This window comes from Equus przewalskii, chromosome 19 (assembly GCF_037783145.1).
Source record: "Equus przewalskii isolate Varuska chromosome 19, EquPr2, whole genome shotgun sequence".
NCBI lineage: Eukaryota > Metazoa > Chordata > Mammalia > Perissodactyla > Equidae > Equus > Equus przewalskii.
The window spans coordinates 19,757,960-19,778,272 of record NC_091849.1 but is presented as its reverse complement, the minus strand read 5'-3'; the positions used below and the strand labels follow the sequence as shown (position 1 = coordinate 19,778,272).

The 20,313-nt window shown below is 34.5% G+C and overlaps 1 protein-coding gene across 12 annotated transcripts in view; it reads right to left on the bottom strand.

Annotated features, from left to right (window-relative positions):
- CDKAL1 (CDK5 regulatory subunit associated protein 1 like 1) overlaps positions 1–20,313 on the bottom strand; it is a 610,652-nt gene that overhangs the window by 148,564 nt on the left and 441,775 nt on the right. For all 12 annotated transcript variants that reach the window (XM_008518334.2, XM_008518335.2, XM_070584147.1 and 9 more), the window contains one exon: positions 8,194–8,374. In XM_008518334.2, coding sequence (XP_008516556.1) covers positions 8,194–8,374 — 181 coding nt within the window. The remainder of the gene's footprint in view (positions 1–8,193; positions 8,375–20,313) is intronic.

Here is a 20,313-nt window from a genome sequence, read left to right as displayed (position 1 = left end):
TAATTTTTATGTCATTATGATTAGGCCTAAAGATTACTGGGCCTGTTGGGTAACATCAAGCGTAAGTTTTCACAACGTACGAACGAGCATGTGACATTTAGTGGCACAGCAAACTCTGGGTAGCATAAGGGGCTGAAAGATCAGTTAATTTAGCTGTCTCGAAAAGCCGGACAATGCTCTCAGATCAAGATATTCCATAATTGGTATATTAGTTTCCTATTGCTGCAGTAACAAATCATCATAAATTTAGTGGCTTAAAACAACACAAATGTATTATCTGATGGTTTTGAAGGTGAGAAGTCAAAAATGGGTGTCCTGGGCTAAAATCAAGGTGTTGGCGGGGCTGTGTTCCTTCTGGAGGCTCTAGGGGAGAATCTGTTCCTTGCCTTTTCCAGCTTCCAGAGGCTGCCTACGTTCTGTACTCACGGTTCCATGCTTGATCTTCAACGTCTACCACTCTGATCTCTGCTGTCCTCACATCTCCCCCTCCCACTTTAAACCTCCTGTGCCCCTCTTCTAAGAATCCTTGTGATTACACTGAGCCCACCCAGAAACTCCTTGATAATCTCCTCATTTCAAGTGACTGGACTTAATCACATCTGCAAAGTCCTTTTTACTTTGTAACATATCCACAGGTTTTGGGATTAGGATGTGGACCTCTTTGGGGGCCTATTATTCTCTCTACTACAATTGGTCTTACTGCTGCCATTTTGAGCTCCCATAAACAACTAATTTAATTATCAAGTTTTAGTATTTTCAGTTCACATTCAAGTAAAAGTCAATTAATTGATTATACAAACGAAAAGTCATCAGATTCAAAATAAAGTAAAAGGTGAAAGAATTGGGAAATGCAGATAACACACTTGGGCCAATGATCTAGAAAAAGAAAACACCTAAAGTTTCTAAATGTGGTTTGAAAGGTGCCCTTAAAACCATATGATAGAGAACTAAAGATGATTAAGCGTTTCAAGGCGCCTTGGAGATGATTAAATTCAGTTCTCCATGTGTTAAACAAATAGCATCTGCATACAAACTCCCACAAGGGAGGAGGTTCTCAACCACCTCTTTGGATTATAATCTAGTTTATACTTCCCTACTATTACTACAGAGCCATCATAAAGACTCTGGCAGGTGATCTGCTGAAATCCATACACGACAAAACTAGGGTCAGGCTAAAAACTCTAGGAAAAATAGAAATAAAAACAGAAATGATCTGTCTAGAAAACAGGAATTAAAAAGACCAACTGGAGGGATCAACTGTGGTTAATTGCACAAGAATCCCAAGACATTCCTTTCAAAAAGAGAAGTCAAAATGAAACGGATCTTGAGAAAAGGGGCTTCCTTATAGGTATGTTTGGGAATCAATTTAGAATAAAATGCACTCAACAATCTAGATATAAAAAGTCTTGAAAATATTTTTGTTCCTCTCCCCAAAGAAAAAAGTTGAATTTGAAAATCAGAGACCGCGTAGATAGTAATGTAATTATGTTATCAACTAAGGTAAAAGTTCAGGATGCATTCCATTAAGGCAATTTGATGTTCTCTAAAATACTGAGTTGTTAAACTTCAGGAGCATACTCAGAAACAACAAAAAGTTTTAAAAACATTTAGAGAAAGTGACAAAGCTCTCTCTATATGCTATATTTCTGTTTTGCTTTTTTAAATAAAGTATGTCCTGGACTCACAGGCAACTGGATTTTGGAAAGTCATCATATGCCACTGAATAAGCTTCTGTATATGATTTAAGAACATGGCTTATTCACATCTGTTCCAAGTGGTCACCTTGCCTTGGTTTGAACACCTCCAGCAAAAATGCACTGCCTCACAGAGGAATCTACTGCGGACAGTTTCAGTGAAGCTGCCTGTATCTACCCAAGGATGTCCCTCCAGCCTTCTCAGGAACACACACTCATACTCCTCAGGGCTGAGGCAATACGAGTCTACTGCGGCCTCGTTATCTCTAGGGTAAATATTGTAGGAATTGCAGGTGAGTTATGATTCCTTCATGCTGACATACATTTAAAGACATTATCTTTACTCTCTGGTTCCAAGATGTAAAACAAGCAAGCAGGTGGATTTAAAATCACAATGAACATTTTAAACAAATATGAACATTCCAACAGCCACTCTTATCACCTAAAGGTTTTTTTTTTTCAAGTCATAGGCCTCTTAAAATAAAGATTTCATCACTTCATTATTTTTCATCAAAATTTTCTTAAAAAGAAAGTCTGGAATTGATAGCTAAGGATCAAATGCTTTTCACACTTAACTGACCTTTTCTAGGTAGACTAAAAATCTCAGTCACAATTTAAAAATACTATTAGAATTACTTAAGATTAATGAGGACTAATGAAGGAAGACTCAATGGAATAGAAAATATAAACATGCAAATCTGACCTTTCATCTAAAAGTCTAAGGTCACTCTCATTTGACTTAGGTGATTTCACTATTAAATCTCCTATACATTAATAATCTTGCAAAAGCTAAGACAAAAATAAATTTTAGTTTATCCTCTTCATGAAAATATATTGCCAATTTATTTTCATGATGAATTTCTGTGGGTTATACTCTTCTCTTCAGCAGGATTGGCAGGAAGTCTACTTCTCCCATCTGTGCAAACGCAAAACTCAACTGAACTCTGCTCTCTTCATTTGGTGATTTAAATGATTAAGAAAACACATAATTTAGTTCATTTATCAGAGTACTACAATGAAACATTAAAAACAATGGAATTTATCTACAGTAATACTGGTATTCATGTAAAAGTAGTTATAAAGAAAGGGGAAACTATATTGAAATTATTTATTTTATGTCATTTATGGAGGAGAACATTTTGGGGGGCTTGATTTTAGTGGAAAAAAAAATGTGTCTAAAAAAACAATATAATTTCACTAAGAGGCATTGTAAAGCCAGAATAAAAAGCTGTTGTTTGAAAGCGACTGGTGTTGTACTCTTCTTCAAATAATACGCTAGATTCCACTTTCACTGCTGCTTTTTAGGCAAGGAAATGGGAAATAAATTAGATAAGAAAGAATTGCTATCCATTTTGTAGCAGTGCCTTGTTTTAGTGAAGGTAAGTTGCTAAACAGTTTCATAAACTACCTGAGACAGGTAGCACAGACAATTATTAATTTCTCAGACATTTAGGAGAATCAAGACTCAATGCACACCATATATCCTCTCTTTGATGGCACATCTCTAAAGTTTCATTATTAATGCTTAATTACCCTCATTTAAGGTTCTGAATTTTATAAAGATGAACCTCTGCCAGGCTACAGTTTTCACCTAGAGTATGATTACAGAAATGTAGAGAAGTGTTGTGGATTGAGCTGTATCTCCCCAAAAAGAGATGTTGAAGTCCTAACCCCTGGAACCTCGGAATGTGGCCTTATTTGGAAACGGGTCATTGCAGATGTAACTAGTTTAAGATGAGGAGTAGGAGGATCCCTAATCTAATACTACTGAGGTCCTCTTAAGAAGACAGCCATATGAAGACAGAGACACATGGGGCACCATGTGACAATGAAGGCAGAGTTTGAAATTATGCAGCTGCAAGTGAAAGAAAAAGATTACCAGCAAACCACCCAAAGTTGGGAAGTGGCAAGGAAGGATTCCTTTACGTGGTCCAGAAGGAGCCGAGGCCTGCCTTTGGACTTCTAGTCTCCAGAACTGTGAGACAATCAATTTCTGTTATTTTAAAACGAAATGAGCTATCAAGCCATGGAAAGACATGGAGAAACCTTAAATGCATATTACTAAGTCAAATAAGTCAATCTGAGAAGGCTATATACTGTGTAATTTCAACAATAGGACATTCTGGAAAAGGTAAATCTATGGAGACAGTAAAAATATCAGTGGTTGCCAGCTGTTATGGGGGAGGGAGAGATGAACAGGTGGAGTAGAAAGGGTTTTTAGAGAAGTGAAACTATTCTGTATGATACTATAGCGATGGATACATGTCATTACACATTTGTCCAAACCCATAGAATGTATAACACCAAGAGTGAAATGCAATGTTAACTACGGACTTTGAGAGATAATGATGTGTGGGATGTTGATAGTGAGGGAGGCTGAACATGTGTGTGGGCAGGGACTATATGGGAATCTATGTACTTTCCACTTCATTTTGCTATGAATCTAAAACTACTCTAAAATATAAAGTCTAAAAGAAAAAAGGTTCTGCTATGCCAGGACTGGGTGATTGAAGTCTAAAAATGTAAGAAAGATGCTAAGGGGCTATGTTTAGAAGATAAAGCAAGAAAAAAAAAAAGCATCTGAAAGGTGATTTTATGCAAGGAGTTCTGCTTCTGACTAAGGCAAACTAGCTTGTATCAGACCAATGATTATTTCAAGGCAAAAAGAGAAAGCAAGTGATAAAGTTCAATTCCATTCATGATTAAAACACACACGTACACATACACACACACACACACAAACTCTGGATAAATTAGGAATAGAAAGGAACTTCCCTAATTCCATAACTACAGTTAACTTTCATACTGAATAGTGAAATTCTGAAAACTCCCTTTGAGTTAGGGAAGAGAAAGATGTGCAATTCTATTCAACAGTGTATTGGAAGTCCCAGACAGCACAGTAAGACAAGAAAAAGAAATACGTTACAAGGGTTGGAGAGGAAGAAATAAAACTGTGACTATTAGCAGATGACACAATTGTATACATAAAAAAATCTGGAAAAAAAGACTGATAGAAAGCTGGTAGAATTAGTAAGTGAATTTAGTTAAGTTGATGGGTGAAAGATAAACATATTAAAATCAATCATATTTCTAAATAGCAACAACAATTATAAAATGAAAATCAATCATTTAAATAGTACCAAAGGAACACACATGCAGGAATGGGATAATAAATGATATGCAAGGCTTGTATACAGAAAACTATAAAGCATTACAGAGAGAAATCATAGAAGATTAAAATAAAGAAGAGATATGCTTCATTCAAAGATGGAAAACTTAGTATTATTACAATGTCAACTTCCTCCCAAATGATCCATAGAATCAATACAATCTCAATCAGAATTCCAGCAGGATTTTTGGTGGAAGTTGACAAATCCAGAAAGGCAAAGGACCAAGAATAGGTAGGACAATTTTCAAGAAAAAACAAAGTTGAAATACACTGCCAATATTGACACTTATCATAAAGCTATGGTAATTAATTTCATTATCTGGTGGAAAGACTGAGAAACAGACCAAAGGAACAGAATAAAGTCCTAGAACAGACCCACATGTACAGACACTTGATTTATAATAAAAGTGACCAGGCAGAGCAGTGGGAAAAGGATGAGATAGTCAATAAGTGGCACTGACTCAAATGGATAGCCTTATATAAAAAAAAATCTTGACCTCCACACTTCGTAACTTCAACGAAAATAAATTCCAGTAGGATTGAAAACCTAAAGGTAAAAGGCAAAATCATAAAATTTCTAGAAGAGTACATTGAGGAATATCTTCATGGCAGTGTGGGGAAGGTAATCTTAAATAGGATCCAAAAAACCACTAAAACAAAAAGAAAAATATTGATAAATTAAACTATTTAAAATTTAAACAGTCTGTTCTACAAAAGACACCATGAAGAGAGGGAATTAAATGACCATGACCAAGAAGGACTTGTACTCAGAATACATAAATAATTCCTATAAATCAGAGGAAGGGATGGGGGATGGGAGACACAGAAAACAGGTAAGCCAATAGGTAAATGGGCAAAATGTTTGAATAGGCACTTTATGAAAAAGGATATCCAAATCACCAATAAACAAACTAAAAGTATTCAATATCACTAGTAAACAGGGAGATATAAAACCAGAATTGGGTTACATCACATTCTCATCAGAACGGCTACTAATAAAAACATAACAACGCCAAGTGTTGGCAAGGATATGGAGCTACTAGCACTTTTATATATTGCTGTTGGGACTGTAAATTTATTTACGTGTAAATATATATAATGTATATATGTATATAAAGTATATATAAATTTATTTACATGTAAATTTGGGAAAACTATTTGGCAGTATCTGGTAACGCAGATCAACTGTATTTCCCATGACCCCACAGTCCTAGCTAAACACCCAGCAGAAATGTTTACATACATGAGTTGAACAAAAGATACAGCTGGCAGCTGTACTACTTGCAATACTAATATTGGAACGTTAAAAATATCCAATCTCCTTTCACAGTAGGATGGATAAATTGGGGTTTGCATGCAATGGAACACTATATAGAAATGAAGACGGATGAACTACAGCTACTTGCAAAAACACAGCAGTCTCACTAACATACTGTTAAGTTAAAAAAATAAAAGCCAAACATTCCAACACTGATGAATTTTTCCATTTATATCAAGTTTAAAAACAGGTCAAACTAATGCATGGTGTTCGAATAAGAAATAGTGCTATCTATTGGGGAATGGGAGAGGAGAGTGAAGGGAAGGGCAGGATGGGGACCTCTGGGGTACTGGCAACGTTCTATTTCTTGTTCTGACTGGTGGTTACATGGAAGTATTCACTTTATGAAAATGCACAGGTGTACACTTTTCTACAGGTATGTTATAGTTCAAAAAACTTTTTAATTAAAGAAGTAAAGTTTAAAAAAGAATAGATTAAATTATAAGGACAACTGATCAGTAGTTGCCAGGAGCTAGGGATAGAGGGACAGATAACTACAAAAAGGTAAAAGGGAAGTTTTTTGGGCTGATGGAACCATTCTCTATGTTGATTATGGTGATAGTTATACTAGCATATGCATTTATCAAAATTCAAAGAACCGTATACCAAAGATTGAATTTTGCTGTATGCAAACTATACGTAAATTATAAAAATTATAATTTAGACATAAAAAATTAATTCGACTTTTTATGTTTATAAAAAGTTAATTATCTGTGGTGCTATAATCTGCTTTTTTCATTGATTAATTTAGAAATGAAATTAAATGGTCTATCTGTAAAATATTTTCCTATCCTTGTATACATAGAAACTTGTGAAATAAAAATGAAGAAAATTTTGGGAAGACAAAGAATTACATCCATTTCGGTTTTATTGGGAAACAGACTTAAAAAAAAATACACGTATTTGTTTTTTCAACCAAATGTTGAAGAATCTATATGTTATATGCTTGATATTCACATATGGCATAATAGAAAAACAATAAAAAGCACTGAGTAATTCCTTTTCTTTTAAGATTTTATTTTTCCTTTTTCTCCCCAAAGCCCCCTGGCACATAGTTGTGTATTTTTAGTTGTGGGTCCTTCTAGTTGTGGCATGTGGGATGCCACCTCAGCATTGCCTCATGAGCGGCGCCATGTCTGTTCCCAGGACAAAAACCGGCAAAACCCTGGGCTCCCGAGGCCAGCTCAAGAACTTAACCACTCGGCCAGGGGGCCGGCCCCTGAGTAATTCCCTTTCAATATTTGTTCATAAAAGCAAAAGCATTTGATGAAAATTAATGGTAAGGCATAATTTGTTTTAGTTATTAGAAACAAAGTAGACAATTTTCACTTAAAATAAATTCTACTTTTCTCTTAAGGCTTATTTACATTTTTCCATCTTTAGCCAATAAATCTAGAAACTACATATTTGATTGAGACCATTAATTCTGGGGACATTCTGGGAAACAGTTTGCCTTTACTAGATTTCAAACTTTTTTGCATTTATTTTAAGTCATCTTATTCTAATATATCTATAAACATGTAAGGACGGAATTAAATGAGGTTCACTGTGAAAGCAACACATATTTGAAACAGACAGATAGCAAATATCAAATCTATCAAAGCAGGAAAATCATAGGACCCCCAGTAACTAAGAAATTATGAAAACGGACTCAAGAAGCAGGGTAAATATGAAGCCTGCTTTGCTCCCAGCTATTTAAATGTTGCCTTATTTTGAAACATCCAAGGATTTATCCTATAAACATAGGTAAATACTAGATATTAATTAAAAATTTTTTTCCCAGTATCATCTGAACCTCACTCTTAAAGAGAAAAAAAAAAAGGTGATTTTTAGTTGCCTGAGGTCATTTAACTCACCCAAGGTCCCCCCACCTCTGACCCCAACTTTGAAAAACTCCCCCTATTTTGTAACATAAGAGTTATACCATGAGGCTGTTATGTTATGGTAGGCAACAGAGCTGCATTTTTATAGCTATTGGCTAAATATAATACCTTACAAGAAAAGTATCTTACCACTTGTGCTGGAACTTGTTCCATTTTTGCAGCAGGAGTTCCTGGTCTTGGGTAAAACTGATTAATAAAGAGGCTTGGAAATTTGTACTCTTCAACAAGTTTCACTGTTTCTTGAAAATCTTGATTTGTTTCTCCAGGAAAACCACAGATAATATCTGTAGCAATAGTTATTCCAGGAACTCTAGAAAACAAGACAAAATGTAAAAAGTTGACTGCAATCCATAATTATTCTATTTCCTTGACATTTTAAATACCATTATTCCTTTTAAAATTAAATTTTATTTTTAGGAAAGAGACATTTGGAAATAGTTTTCAAAAGCTCTAAATACTGAAAGCTAAAAAAAAAAAACCAAAACAGCTCTTGTCATCCTCAAGAGATACTCACTTTTAATTTTTTCAGATGTTTCTTTGTTCTTTCTTCTATATTTTAAAATAGATGTTTATTGTGCTATTTCTAGATTTACTGATTTTTAGGCAATATTTACCAACTTCTCTAAAATGGTAAATGAGGATTTAGCTCTTCAAACTACTCTCTCTCTCCCCTCCCAAGATAATCACTACACAATTTTTAGTGAAATTAATAGCACTTCTATTGGTATAAGTGCAAAGATATCGTTCACTGCTGAGCCAATCGTTCTACTATACAGTTTTCTTTTGCCACATGTTCAATTTTTCCTACAGTTAATAACTGACTCTTTTTAAAAAATTTGCTTAAGGGCCAGCCCTGGGACCTAGTGTTTAAGTTTGGTGTGCTCTGCTTTGGTGGCCCAGGTTCAGTTCCCAGGCGTGGACCTACTCCACTTGTTGGTGGCCATGTTGAGGTGGCCACCACATCCAAAATAGAGGAAGACTGGCACAGATGTTAGCTCAGGGTGGATCTTCCTCAGAAAAAAGAAAAATAAGAAAGACACCAAGATGAAGCTTAAGCACTTAAAAATTTTTTTCTGCTTAACATTCTATGTACCCACGCTAATGTTTTCCAGAAGCCCCATTAGATCTATCAAAAACCAACACTATTTTCTAAACTCTCGATGTATTATATAATTCACCATTTTCATTTTTTTTTCCTCTAGAAATGCCACTTCTACTTTCTTCAAGTGTGTGTTGCTTTCATAATGAACCAGCTGTAATCCTTAAATGTTGATATCCTTGGTCTTTTTTTTTCCAATCCCCTTTTTCCTGGATCCTATGTCTTCCTAATTGATTATTCTCTTCTCCTTAATTCTGCTGGAGCATTCTTTCGGAAACACCATCAAAGAGTGGCAGGCAAATTTTATTGTTATTGTCTTAGCTTGTCTGAACATGTCTTAATCCACACAATGGATTGATCATGTGGCTGTGGGTAGCACTCCAAAATAAAAAGTATCAGCCATCAGAATTTTGTAGTGTTCCATTTGTATTTAAGCTGGCAAAGTTACTGACGAGATGTCTAGATTCACTCTGATGCAACTTGTTCATATGCGTCCTCCTCTCTTCTTGAAAGCTTTTAGGATATTAACTTTATTCTCAATATTTTTAAATTTCATGACAATAGGGCTTGGATTAGACATTTAAATCCTTGTACAAGGTACAATCTGGGGATTCAAGGTCTTTAGGTCTAGGAAATTTTCTTATGTTATTTTTTTACATCACTTTCTCTTTCTGGGTCTCTTCTTTGAATGTTTCAACTACTGGATTGACCTTCTAAAGCTTTTTCACTGTTATTTTCCATCTCTGTCCTTTTGTTCTATTTTTTGGGAAGATTTACTTGAGTTTATCTTCCAATTCTTCTACTGAAAAAAATTTAATTGAATAGCATATTTTAAATTTCTAAGAGCACTTTCTCATTCTCCAATTTTCCTTTTCACAGCATATTGTTTTTATTTTAGAGATGCAACATTTTTTTTAAAGGTTTTATTTTTCCCTTTTCTCCCCAAAGCCTCCTGGGTCATAGTTGTGTATTTTTAGTTGTGGGTCCTTCTAGTTGTGGCATGTGGGACGCCTCCTCAGCGTGGCTTGATGAGCAAACTGGCAAGACCCGGGGCCGCTGAAGCGGAGCACGTGAACTTAACCACTTGGCTATGGGGCCCACCCCGAGACGCAACATTTTTTATCTCTCTGAGGATATCAACAAAGTTTTCCTCACTTTTTCCTCTGCTCGCTCCAACTGTGTCTATTTCCTCCATGTGCTTGTATTTTGGTCCCTCTTATTCATGGTTGAGACTTTCCATCAACAAAGTGATTCTTGCTGCCCTTTAATATTTAAGAGTAAAGCACTAAAAGCCTTTCATCCTAGAGTGATTAGGTAACAAGCTGCCTTTGTTTCTGACAGGCCCAAATGTTAGCACCTCGGAAGTTATTTCTCTGTGGCCATTGAGTTTCTCTGTAAGTCTGCTACAATATCCCATTGTATATTAACAGAATAATAGTAACAAAAAAACATTAACAGTATTTAAAACTACAATACTATTCTGAATTCACGAACAACAGGGAAAATAGCCTTGAATATTTCAAATAATAGACTACCTACCTTTATCAATTTTTCTATCACCTAAATGAAGGACTATATGAATGAATAAAACTGTTTATCTCATTAAGATATATTAGATATTTGAGGGCATAAGAGAGAACAAAGGAAATAACAACCAGGAAAGTCAAATTACTGGATGTCTAATACAAACAGCTTTGTACAAGTAACAGTTTTCTATGTCTTCTTTGCATAATACCTTAATGCCTGTGTGAAAGAATGACAAATTTATTTTTAAAAATATTTTTTATTGATTTCTACTTAGTCTCATCTAGTTATTAATTTGATTTAACTTTAAGATAAGTTACAAGGACGGGAACTTTTCTCTAGGATGATAAATAGAAAAAAAGACAATATGCATACAGAACAATTAAACAACATATTTGGAAAAAAGACTATTTTAATTTTTATGGTGATATAAAAACATTTTTTCTTCTTTTAGGGTGATTATCAAAATTATGTTTGAAAATCACAAAAAATGTGCTTTTACAGTATGTTGTAGATAAAAAGACCATTTCCAGAGTTACTAAGCCATGTAGAATAAAAAAATTATGTCAATAACTTCAATTAGGAAATTTTCACACTTGACTTAGGACTACTCCTGAACAAAAGAAATCCATAACTACAAATAGAAATAATGGATCATGACGGAAATGACAGAGAAGAGTACATCTCCCCTAGGAAATTAAAAAAAAAAAAAATGTTAGAAACTGCCTGTGAAATACTGCAGGAACAAAGACAACTGGTTATTGTCCTAGGCTATGAATTGGAATGAACTTGGCACTAGATTATGGGGTATTTCCAAAGGAAAGTACCTCACTGATACCCCCACCCCCTATCCTTCTTGATCCAATATAGTTGAGCTCAGTATTACGTAACACCTACTTACTTTGGCCTTAAGGTCCACAGTGACACAGAAAGGACAAACCTTTACAGGAGTCGTCACAATGGTAAGGAATGGGATGTTCAATGCATGGATGTATTTGATCATCTACACAAAAAGTTGACTGATAAGAGGGTAGGGGGTAGGCCACTATGAATTAGTGAAAGACCTATGTTAGTACTTAAAAGTAAAAGCAGTTTAACTGGTTTGAAAGTATGTAAGAATATAAACTGATTGCCTGTGAAATGTTTTCAAAGTAGAGACTGCACTTTAATGTTAGATGAGGCTCATCTATATATTGATTTTATATATGCAAATAATGCTACTTATGTTCTTGAAAATAATTTGGCTCCTTAGGTGAACCAACTCAAAAAAATCCCATATTTACACTATTATTTTGCCTAGTAAATAATTCTCTTCAGTACATGAGAAAATCAAAGAAGAATGAAGTGGACCAAACCTTAAATTAATTACATACTATTTGAGTGGCTATGAGGAAATTATAAGGGGTGTAAAATAGAATATTAATCCAAATATTTAATATGTTAATTGTGATAAATGCTATTTTTGAGAAGCTATGAATTTTCAAAATACTAAAATTTTAAAAAAATGATCATTTCTACTAATTTATTGGAGCTGTGAGTCTAATGAATATAATCACTAGGTATTATGTGTTTTTAAAATTTAAAAGACTTTCTGTATTTATGTTTTCATAGCATATTAGAGAATAATTCTGAAAGAAAAATGAAAATGTTCAATTAGATTAAATAACAGAGAAATTTTGACCCATTATTTTTTCTGACTTGAAGAAGTTATTTACTGGCAAAATGGGTTCATCAAGTAATTTGGGAATGGAATGAATGAGAAAGATTCCAATTACGCATCAGCCTTGGCAGAAGCAGTGCTATGCTTAGTTACGAAAATCTACCAGGGACATATGAGGAGAGTATTCCTTTTTTGCTGGCCTAGACTAGGATTTAAGAAAGCCCCTAATATTTTAACCCTTAATTAGTTACTGTGAACAAAAATACACATACACAGGGGCTGGCCTGGTGGTGTAGTGGTTAAGTTCATGTGCTCCGCTTTGGCGGCCCAGGGTTCACGGGTTCAGATCCTGGGCGTGGATCTATGCACAGTCATGCTGTGGCGGTGTCCCACGTACAAAATAGAGGAGGACTGGCACAGATGTTAGCTCAGCAACAATCTCTCTCAAGCAAAAAGATGAGGATTGGCAACAGATGTTAGCTCAAGGCCAATCTTCCTCACCAAAAAATAAATAAATGAATAAAATAAAATAAAATACACATATACATACACCCCATATTATATTTGAAATACTACTTAAAATGTTGCACTTTTACTTGTCTCAAGATTTTCACATGCAATTTGGTGTTTTACTGCCAAAAACATGAAAAAAGATGATTCTACTTCATTCTTTAGATCAATAAATTATAAGCTTCAAATTCCATATGTGAAAAAAGACTAATACATATGTTATTTATCTCAAAATAAAAAGGTAAAAATGATCAGAAAAAGGATCAGATCTATTAAAATTATTAGGCATAAGCAAAATAGATGATTAAAAGAAATACTTTTTAGTCCTGTGGAGATTAATTCCAGCACAATTACTCAAACTTCCAGGAAAAGTAAATTGGAGGTATGGAGGGGAACAAATATCTTGAATGGAAATAAAAACATAACATATCTAAATATACGGGATGCAGTTAAAGCAGTTCTTAGAAAAAATTTACAGGTTTAAACGTCTGTATTGGGAAGAGATAAACTCAATAATCTAAACTTCCATCTCAAGAAGCTAAAAAAGGAACAAATGGAACCCAAAGTAAGACAAAGGAATGAAATAATAAAGGTATGAGAAATTAATGAAATAGAAAATAGAGAAAAATCAATAAAAGTAAAGGTGTATCTTTGAAAAAAATCATTACAATTACCAAACTACTACCTAGACTGGGAAGAAAAAAGAAGACACAAATGACCAACTTCAGGCATGAAGGAAGAGACAGCACTACGGATGCTATCAACATTAAAAAGATATTAAGGGTATACTATGAGCAATTTTATGCCAATAAATTAAAGACTTAGATGAAATGGGCAAATTCTTTGAAAGACATAAATTATAAAAACTGACTCAAGAAGAAACAGAAAATCTGAATAGACTTTTACATATTACAACAATTGAATCTGAAATAAAAAATCTTTCCACCAAAAGAAAACAACACAGAACTACCTATGCCCAGACGGCTTCACAGGTGAACTCTATCAAACATTTAAGAAAGAACAAAATCAATTCTACAGACTATTCCAAAGATGGATGAGAAAGGAACTCATTTTACAAGTCCAGCAGTAGCGTATATGAAAACCAGAGAAAGAGATTAGACATAAACACCAGAGCAATATCCCTCATGAACGCAGAGAGAAAAATTCTTAACAAAATATCAGTAAACTGAACCCAGAAACATATAAAAAGGATTGTATTATCATGAACAAGTTTTTAATCCTAGGAATGGAAGGTTGGTCTCACATGCAAATATCAATTAATGCAATAAGTCACATTAAAAGAATAAAGGATAAAAACCTTACAGTGATCTTAGTAAATGCAGAAAACTCAGTTGATAGCTCTAACACTCATTCATGATAGCAACTCTTCAATAAACAAAAAATAGAAGGAACCACTTCAACCTGATAAAGGCTCTACAGCTATTATCCTATTTATTGGTGAAAGATTGAATGCTTTTTCACTGAGATTAGTAACAAGGCAAGGATTTCTGTTCTCACTTCTTCAATTCAACATATTACTGAAGGTTCTAGTCACCGCAGAAGGGCAAGAAAAAGAAATAAAGGCATATAGGTTGAAAGGAAGAAGTAAACTGTCCTTTTTACGCAGGTGACATAATCTTGTATGTAGAAAATCTAAGGAATCTAATGAAGCTACTAGAATAAGTGAATTCAGCAAAGCTAAAGATCAATACACAAAAATCAATTACATTTTTATATATTAGTAATGAACAATCAGAAAATGAAATTAAGAAAACAGTTCCATTCACGATAGCAAAAAAATTACTTAAGAATAAATTTGAGAAGTGCAAGACCTATATTCTAGAAACAGAGAATTTAGAGATTTTCTTAAAATTTGCTGAGAGAAATGAAAGAATATTTAAACAAATGGAAAAATAATATAATTTTCATGGATTCGAAGATTTTGCTATTGTTATGGCAAGTCTCTTCAAATTAATATACAAATTCAATGCAACTGCTATCAAAATATCAGCATGTTTTTGGTAGAAATTGACAAACTGATTCTAAAATTTATATAGAGATATAAAGAACTTAGCATAGCCAAAACAACATTGAAAAAGAACAAAGTTGCTATAATGGATGAACTTGACTTAAAGATTTACTATAAGGCTACCATAACCAAGACAGTGTGGTATCAGCATAAGGATGGATCAATGAGACAACATACAGAATCCAAAAATACACCTACACGTTTATGCCTAATTAATTTTCAACAAAAGTGTCAAGGAAATTCAATGAGGGGAGGAAAGGTGTTTTCAATAAATGGGTGGAAGCAAGTGGATACCATAAACACACACACACACAAAAGAACTTATTAGACCCTTACCGTACATTATACGCAAAAAGTCCTTTGATATGAATCATACATCTAAACGTAAGAGTTGTACTCACTAAACTTCCAGAAGAAAATGCGAAAGAAAATCTTTGTGACCTCGAGTCAGGCAAAGATTTCTTGGCTACGACACCAACACTAAACCACAATCCATAAAAAATATATATATATTGAATGAACTGATAAATTGGACTTATTGAAAAGACACCATTAAGAAAACAAAAGATGAGCCTTAGGTTGGAGGAAAATATTTGCAAATCATATATCTGATAAAAAGGTTTATATCCATAATATAGTAAGAGCTCTTATAGCTCCGTAATAAAAGACAAACAACACAATTGTACAATGGACAAAGGAGTTTAACCAATACTTCACGAAAGAAGACATACGAATAGCTAATAAGTACATAAAAAGTTACTCAACATTATTAGTAATCGGGGTAATGCAAGTTAAAACCATATAAGATGCCACACACATCCAATAGAATGGCTATATTGAAAAAAGACTAAAAAAACCAGACGTTGTTGTGCATATAGAAACTGAAACCCTTATCCATTGTAGGTGAGACTTTAAAATAGGGCAGTCACTTCGGAAAAGTTCGGCAGGTTCATAAAAACTTAAACATACACTTACTGTGACAAAGTCTACTTCTAGTTATCTATCCAAGAAAAATTAAAACATATGTCCACACAAAGACTTGCATGTGGATTTGTATAGCAGCATCCTTCATGATAGCTCCAAATTGGAAACAGTTCAAATGTCTATCAACTGGTGAATGAATAAACAAAGTGTGCCATATCCATACCATGAAAATTTACTTCCAAATAAAAAAGAACCAACTACTGATACATGCACCAACAGAGATGACCTTGAAAACATTCTCCAGAGGAAAAAAAAGGAAGACACAAAAGATTACTTTTGTTTGATTCTATTTATATGAAATTTCTACAAGAAGTAAAACTATAGAGACAGAAAACAGATCAGCGGCCGCCTTGGGCTGGGGGTGGGAGCAGGGACTGACTCCAAATAGGCATCACCAAACTTTCTGTCATAACTAAAGCACTCTAAAACTGAATTGTGATGATGGCTGCACAAATGTATACATTTAGTAAAAACCTTCAAACTATACACTCATGGTGGGTGCATGCTGTATTGTATCTAAATTACACCTACAATAAACCAGTTAAAAGTGAAAAAAAAACTTTCTAAAGAAAGAAAGATGGCAAGAATTCTCCATAACTTACTCTCTTCTAAGAAGTCCTACTAGTTGAACTTTTGACAAGATGTAAGCAAAGAATTAAATATGGCCAAATAGGAGGGAAAGGCAAAGATAAATTAATTTTCCATACTTTTATGAGAAAAAATTCTTAAAGGACCTGGGCTGAAAAAAGAAAAAGCACTGAAACATTTAGATAAGGGTTGAAAAGCCATAATGAGTCCCAAAGACAAAGAAAGACGAGTGGGGCTTAGGAGTCATCCCTAATCGTCCCTTCCCTTGCATAACTCAGAGGCTCTGCCACTAACCACACAGCTGCACGCTCTTGGGCAAACTACTTAGCCTTAGTATGATTCAGTTTCCTTTTCCATAAAACAGGGACAGTAAAAATATTCTTAGACAAGAGGATTAACGAGTTAGTACATGTACGAATTGCTCAGGACAACGCCTGCCACATACTGCCTGACACATTTTAGCTATTATTACTGTAGACCTGTCAGAGAGATGGTGACAACAACTACCATTTATTACGTAATACTAAGTGCCAGGCAATATGTTAACAGCTTACATCTTGTTTAATATGACCTCCCTATAAGCTAGACTCTGTTTTAATCTCTATGAGAAAAGGGGAAAGTAGCATTAGGGAACAGGATTCCAAGAGGTGGAGTAAATTGCCCATAGTCACAGAATCACTAAATGGCAGAGGAGGGATCTGATCTGATGCTTTTAATCATCACCCAAGGCAGTCCTCTCTCTTATCCACGTCATGGAGGTGCTTATCGCATTGATGTATTATCAGCATTGGCAGATCGCAAGTTTACATTTTAAAAAACTTAGTAATAATAACAATATTTGTATAGCAATTTATTATAGTATAGAAAAACTTGCCTGTATCTTTGGAATTGCATTTTAAAGAGAAGGTAACTGTTGTCTGAAGAGGTTAAATGATTTACCAAAGGTCACCAAGTTGTTGCTGATAGAATCAGAATTCAAACCCAAACCTTTCAACTTCATCAGTGTTCTTTCCATGTCTCTCTCTAGGTGAATATAGAGGCATTTGAAACCTAAATGGTTACCTGATAATTTTGTTCTTCATAAGATATCTTATTCTTGTTTTTATCATTATCATCTCTCATCAAGAAACAGATAGATGTAAGTATTCCTATTTACAGGTGGGTCAGAAAGAGGAAAGAGCAATAGTATCAGCAGAAAGAAGTCAGATTTTAAATCCAGTCAGATCTGGGCCATCAGTTTCTAGCCTCGTTATCACAAGTTATCTTACTCTTCTGAGCTTCAGGTCCCACTTCTACAAAATGGGGATAACAATACATCCTTTCCTGGACTGTTGTGATGATCAAGCGAAGTAATGAAGAAAGCATTTATAAGAGCAGCTGGCACATGGTAGATGCTTAAAGATGTCAACTAGCTTTCGTGCTCCTTCAGAGACTAACAGAAGTCAGGCACAAAACGTCACCATCTACCTTGAACCTGGACCCTCCGCTCTACTACACCTATGGCCCACATTCCTGCTCACACTCTTCGGTATCTGGTGCTGTAGATAAGTATTAGTAGAAAATTATAGAATCAGAATATAAAAAACACTTAAATGAATAGAGTTTATATGACATGATCAGTTTGATAACCTTTATCATAAAGAAATCGGAAGACACTGACATTTGGTGAAGTGATTTATGTGAAAGTATAAGAAATCCTTAAATGCTCTAGATATGAATATTCTGGCTTCAGTGCAACCTGACAAAAGTCCTAAAATATCTAAGAAGGAATTATACTCACAATTAACTTGTTTCTAGAAGTTAATTACGTTAAAACTGGTTGCACAAACAAAAACCAGTCAATATGAGTTGAAAACTAAAACTAAGATAAAATAAAAATAGCTCAGATAAGTTTTTACTTAGAAAGTAATTGGCTTAAATAGTAGTTCTGTACATAATTTTCTCTTTGTTAAAGTTTGCTCAAAGGAATAAAAAGACGTCTGCCTGTGTGTTGGTCTGTTCGTCTGTCCATCTATCTATTTATTTCTAACTAGGGTATTCACTATTTAAGTACCTAGCATTATTCTCCCACTGTAAACTCATGAAAGAGTGACATATATCTACAGTATGCATTTCAGGTAGTATGCTTATAATGAATAAAGATTAAAGGAGCACAAAACAAAAGAAGTGGCAATGCCAACACTGCCCTTTCTTTATGTCATTCTAAGGTTTCTTTTCTTGGAGTCTGTGGACCCCCTAAAATTGCATCCAAAATTGTATGTATATTTTTCAGGGGGAAGTGACTATAGTTTTCTTCTGATTCTTAAAGTCTTCTGTGACCCAAATAAGATTAGGAAACATTTTTGTGAATGCTTTTGGTTCAATTAAAAAATATTAGGAAAAATGAATAATAGATCATCTTTGACTTAATAATAGATATCTGTGTATTAGACGCTTTAAAAAAATTTTTCAAACAGAGAAGGTAAGTTTCATCTGACTAATCTGAGTGAAATCATCATCTTTACAGTGGTAGATTTAGACTCTATTAGCTGAGTCATATGATATTGCTGTTTTGTTTTTTGCAAATAAAAAATGGTCAGGTATCATCAATTTATAAAGTTTAACCTAATAGCAAATCAGTAACATAAAATGGCTCCCACTGTCAACTATTATATGAATTGGGAGATGATGAAAACTGGTGTTATTCCTACTGTCTCTTAGCCCACAGTCATATATTCTGTACGGTAATACTGGGGCTAGAAGTCCAAAAAGTACATTTGATTCCTTTGGCAGTTGGCTTCCTGTGAGGTCCTGAGAAAGGAGGCATAGACAGGAGATCAGAAGGTGGGAGTAGGGAGGAGCTCCTGTGTTTCGGGAAGAGGTTACGTCCTGCTTCAGAGGTAGCAGCCGCTTGGTCTGTGTTCCTAGGTTCAGTAACACAACCTCTTCCTTTTGTTCCTTAGCCCTAGCGGCAGTAACTGCTTTTAGTAGTTACTACTCTCTGGTTACCTCATCTCCCAATCTTCGCTCTTCCAGTCTTCCAACATCTGTGTAATGAATTCCCTATATTAAACACCCTCTGGTAGAAATACTTAGCACAGCTTTTCTTCCTAACAGGACGCTGACCAAAAAAATCAAACTCACCACTATCCATATTCTACTCCTTAATGAGATCACATTTACACGGACCACATTCTCCTAGGATAAAGTAATAAAATTGGAAATAAATGGTAAAAAGATAGGTTTAGAAAAACCTCAATCCTATTTGCTTGGAAACTGAATATAATAAGAATATGCATACATTCCTACAAATGAATAGCTGTGATCTTTTTCAAAGTAGAACACATAAAGTTTCTGACCTTTAGAGAGCAGTTTAAACCTACCTGTTTGAAGAAACTGTTTTCAAATAGTAGCCAAAATCTATATGCTAACATAATTCACATATTAATTATAAGCAATATTTATAATCAAAGATAGCTTTTCAATTCAAGGCCTCTCCTTGAGAAAAATTTAGCAATTAGTTTTCTAAATTACTCCCTCTCTTTGAAAGTAATAAAACTACTTTTTTTTTTTGCCCTGCGGAGGACTCTTTGCCCTGAGCTAACACCTGTGCCAATCTTCCTCTGAGTTTTAATATATGGGTGGCCAGCACAGCACGGCTGCTAACAGAGCAGTGTAGATCTGCACCCAGGAACTGAACCTGGGCCGCTGAAGCGGAGCACACTGAACTTAACCACTGAGCCACCAGGTCTGGCCCTAAAACTACTCTTAATAAGCGAGGAAAAAAAAAAAAATCCAGATGGCTTATTTAGTTTAAATTTGGTACAATTTAACTTTTTTGAAGTGAAAAACGTAGTATGTATGAGACAAGGAAAG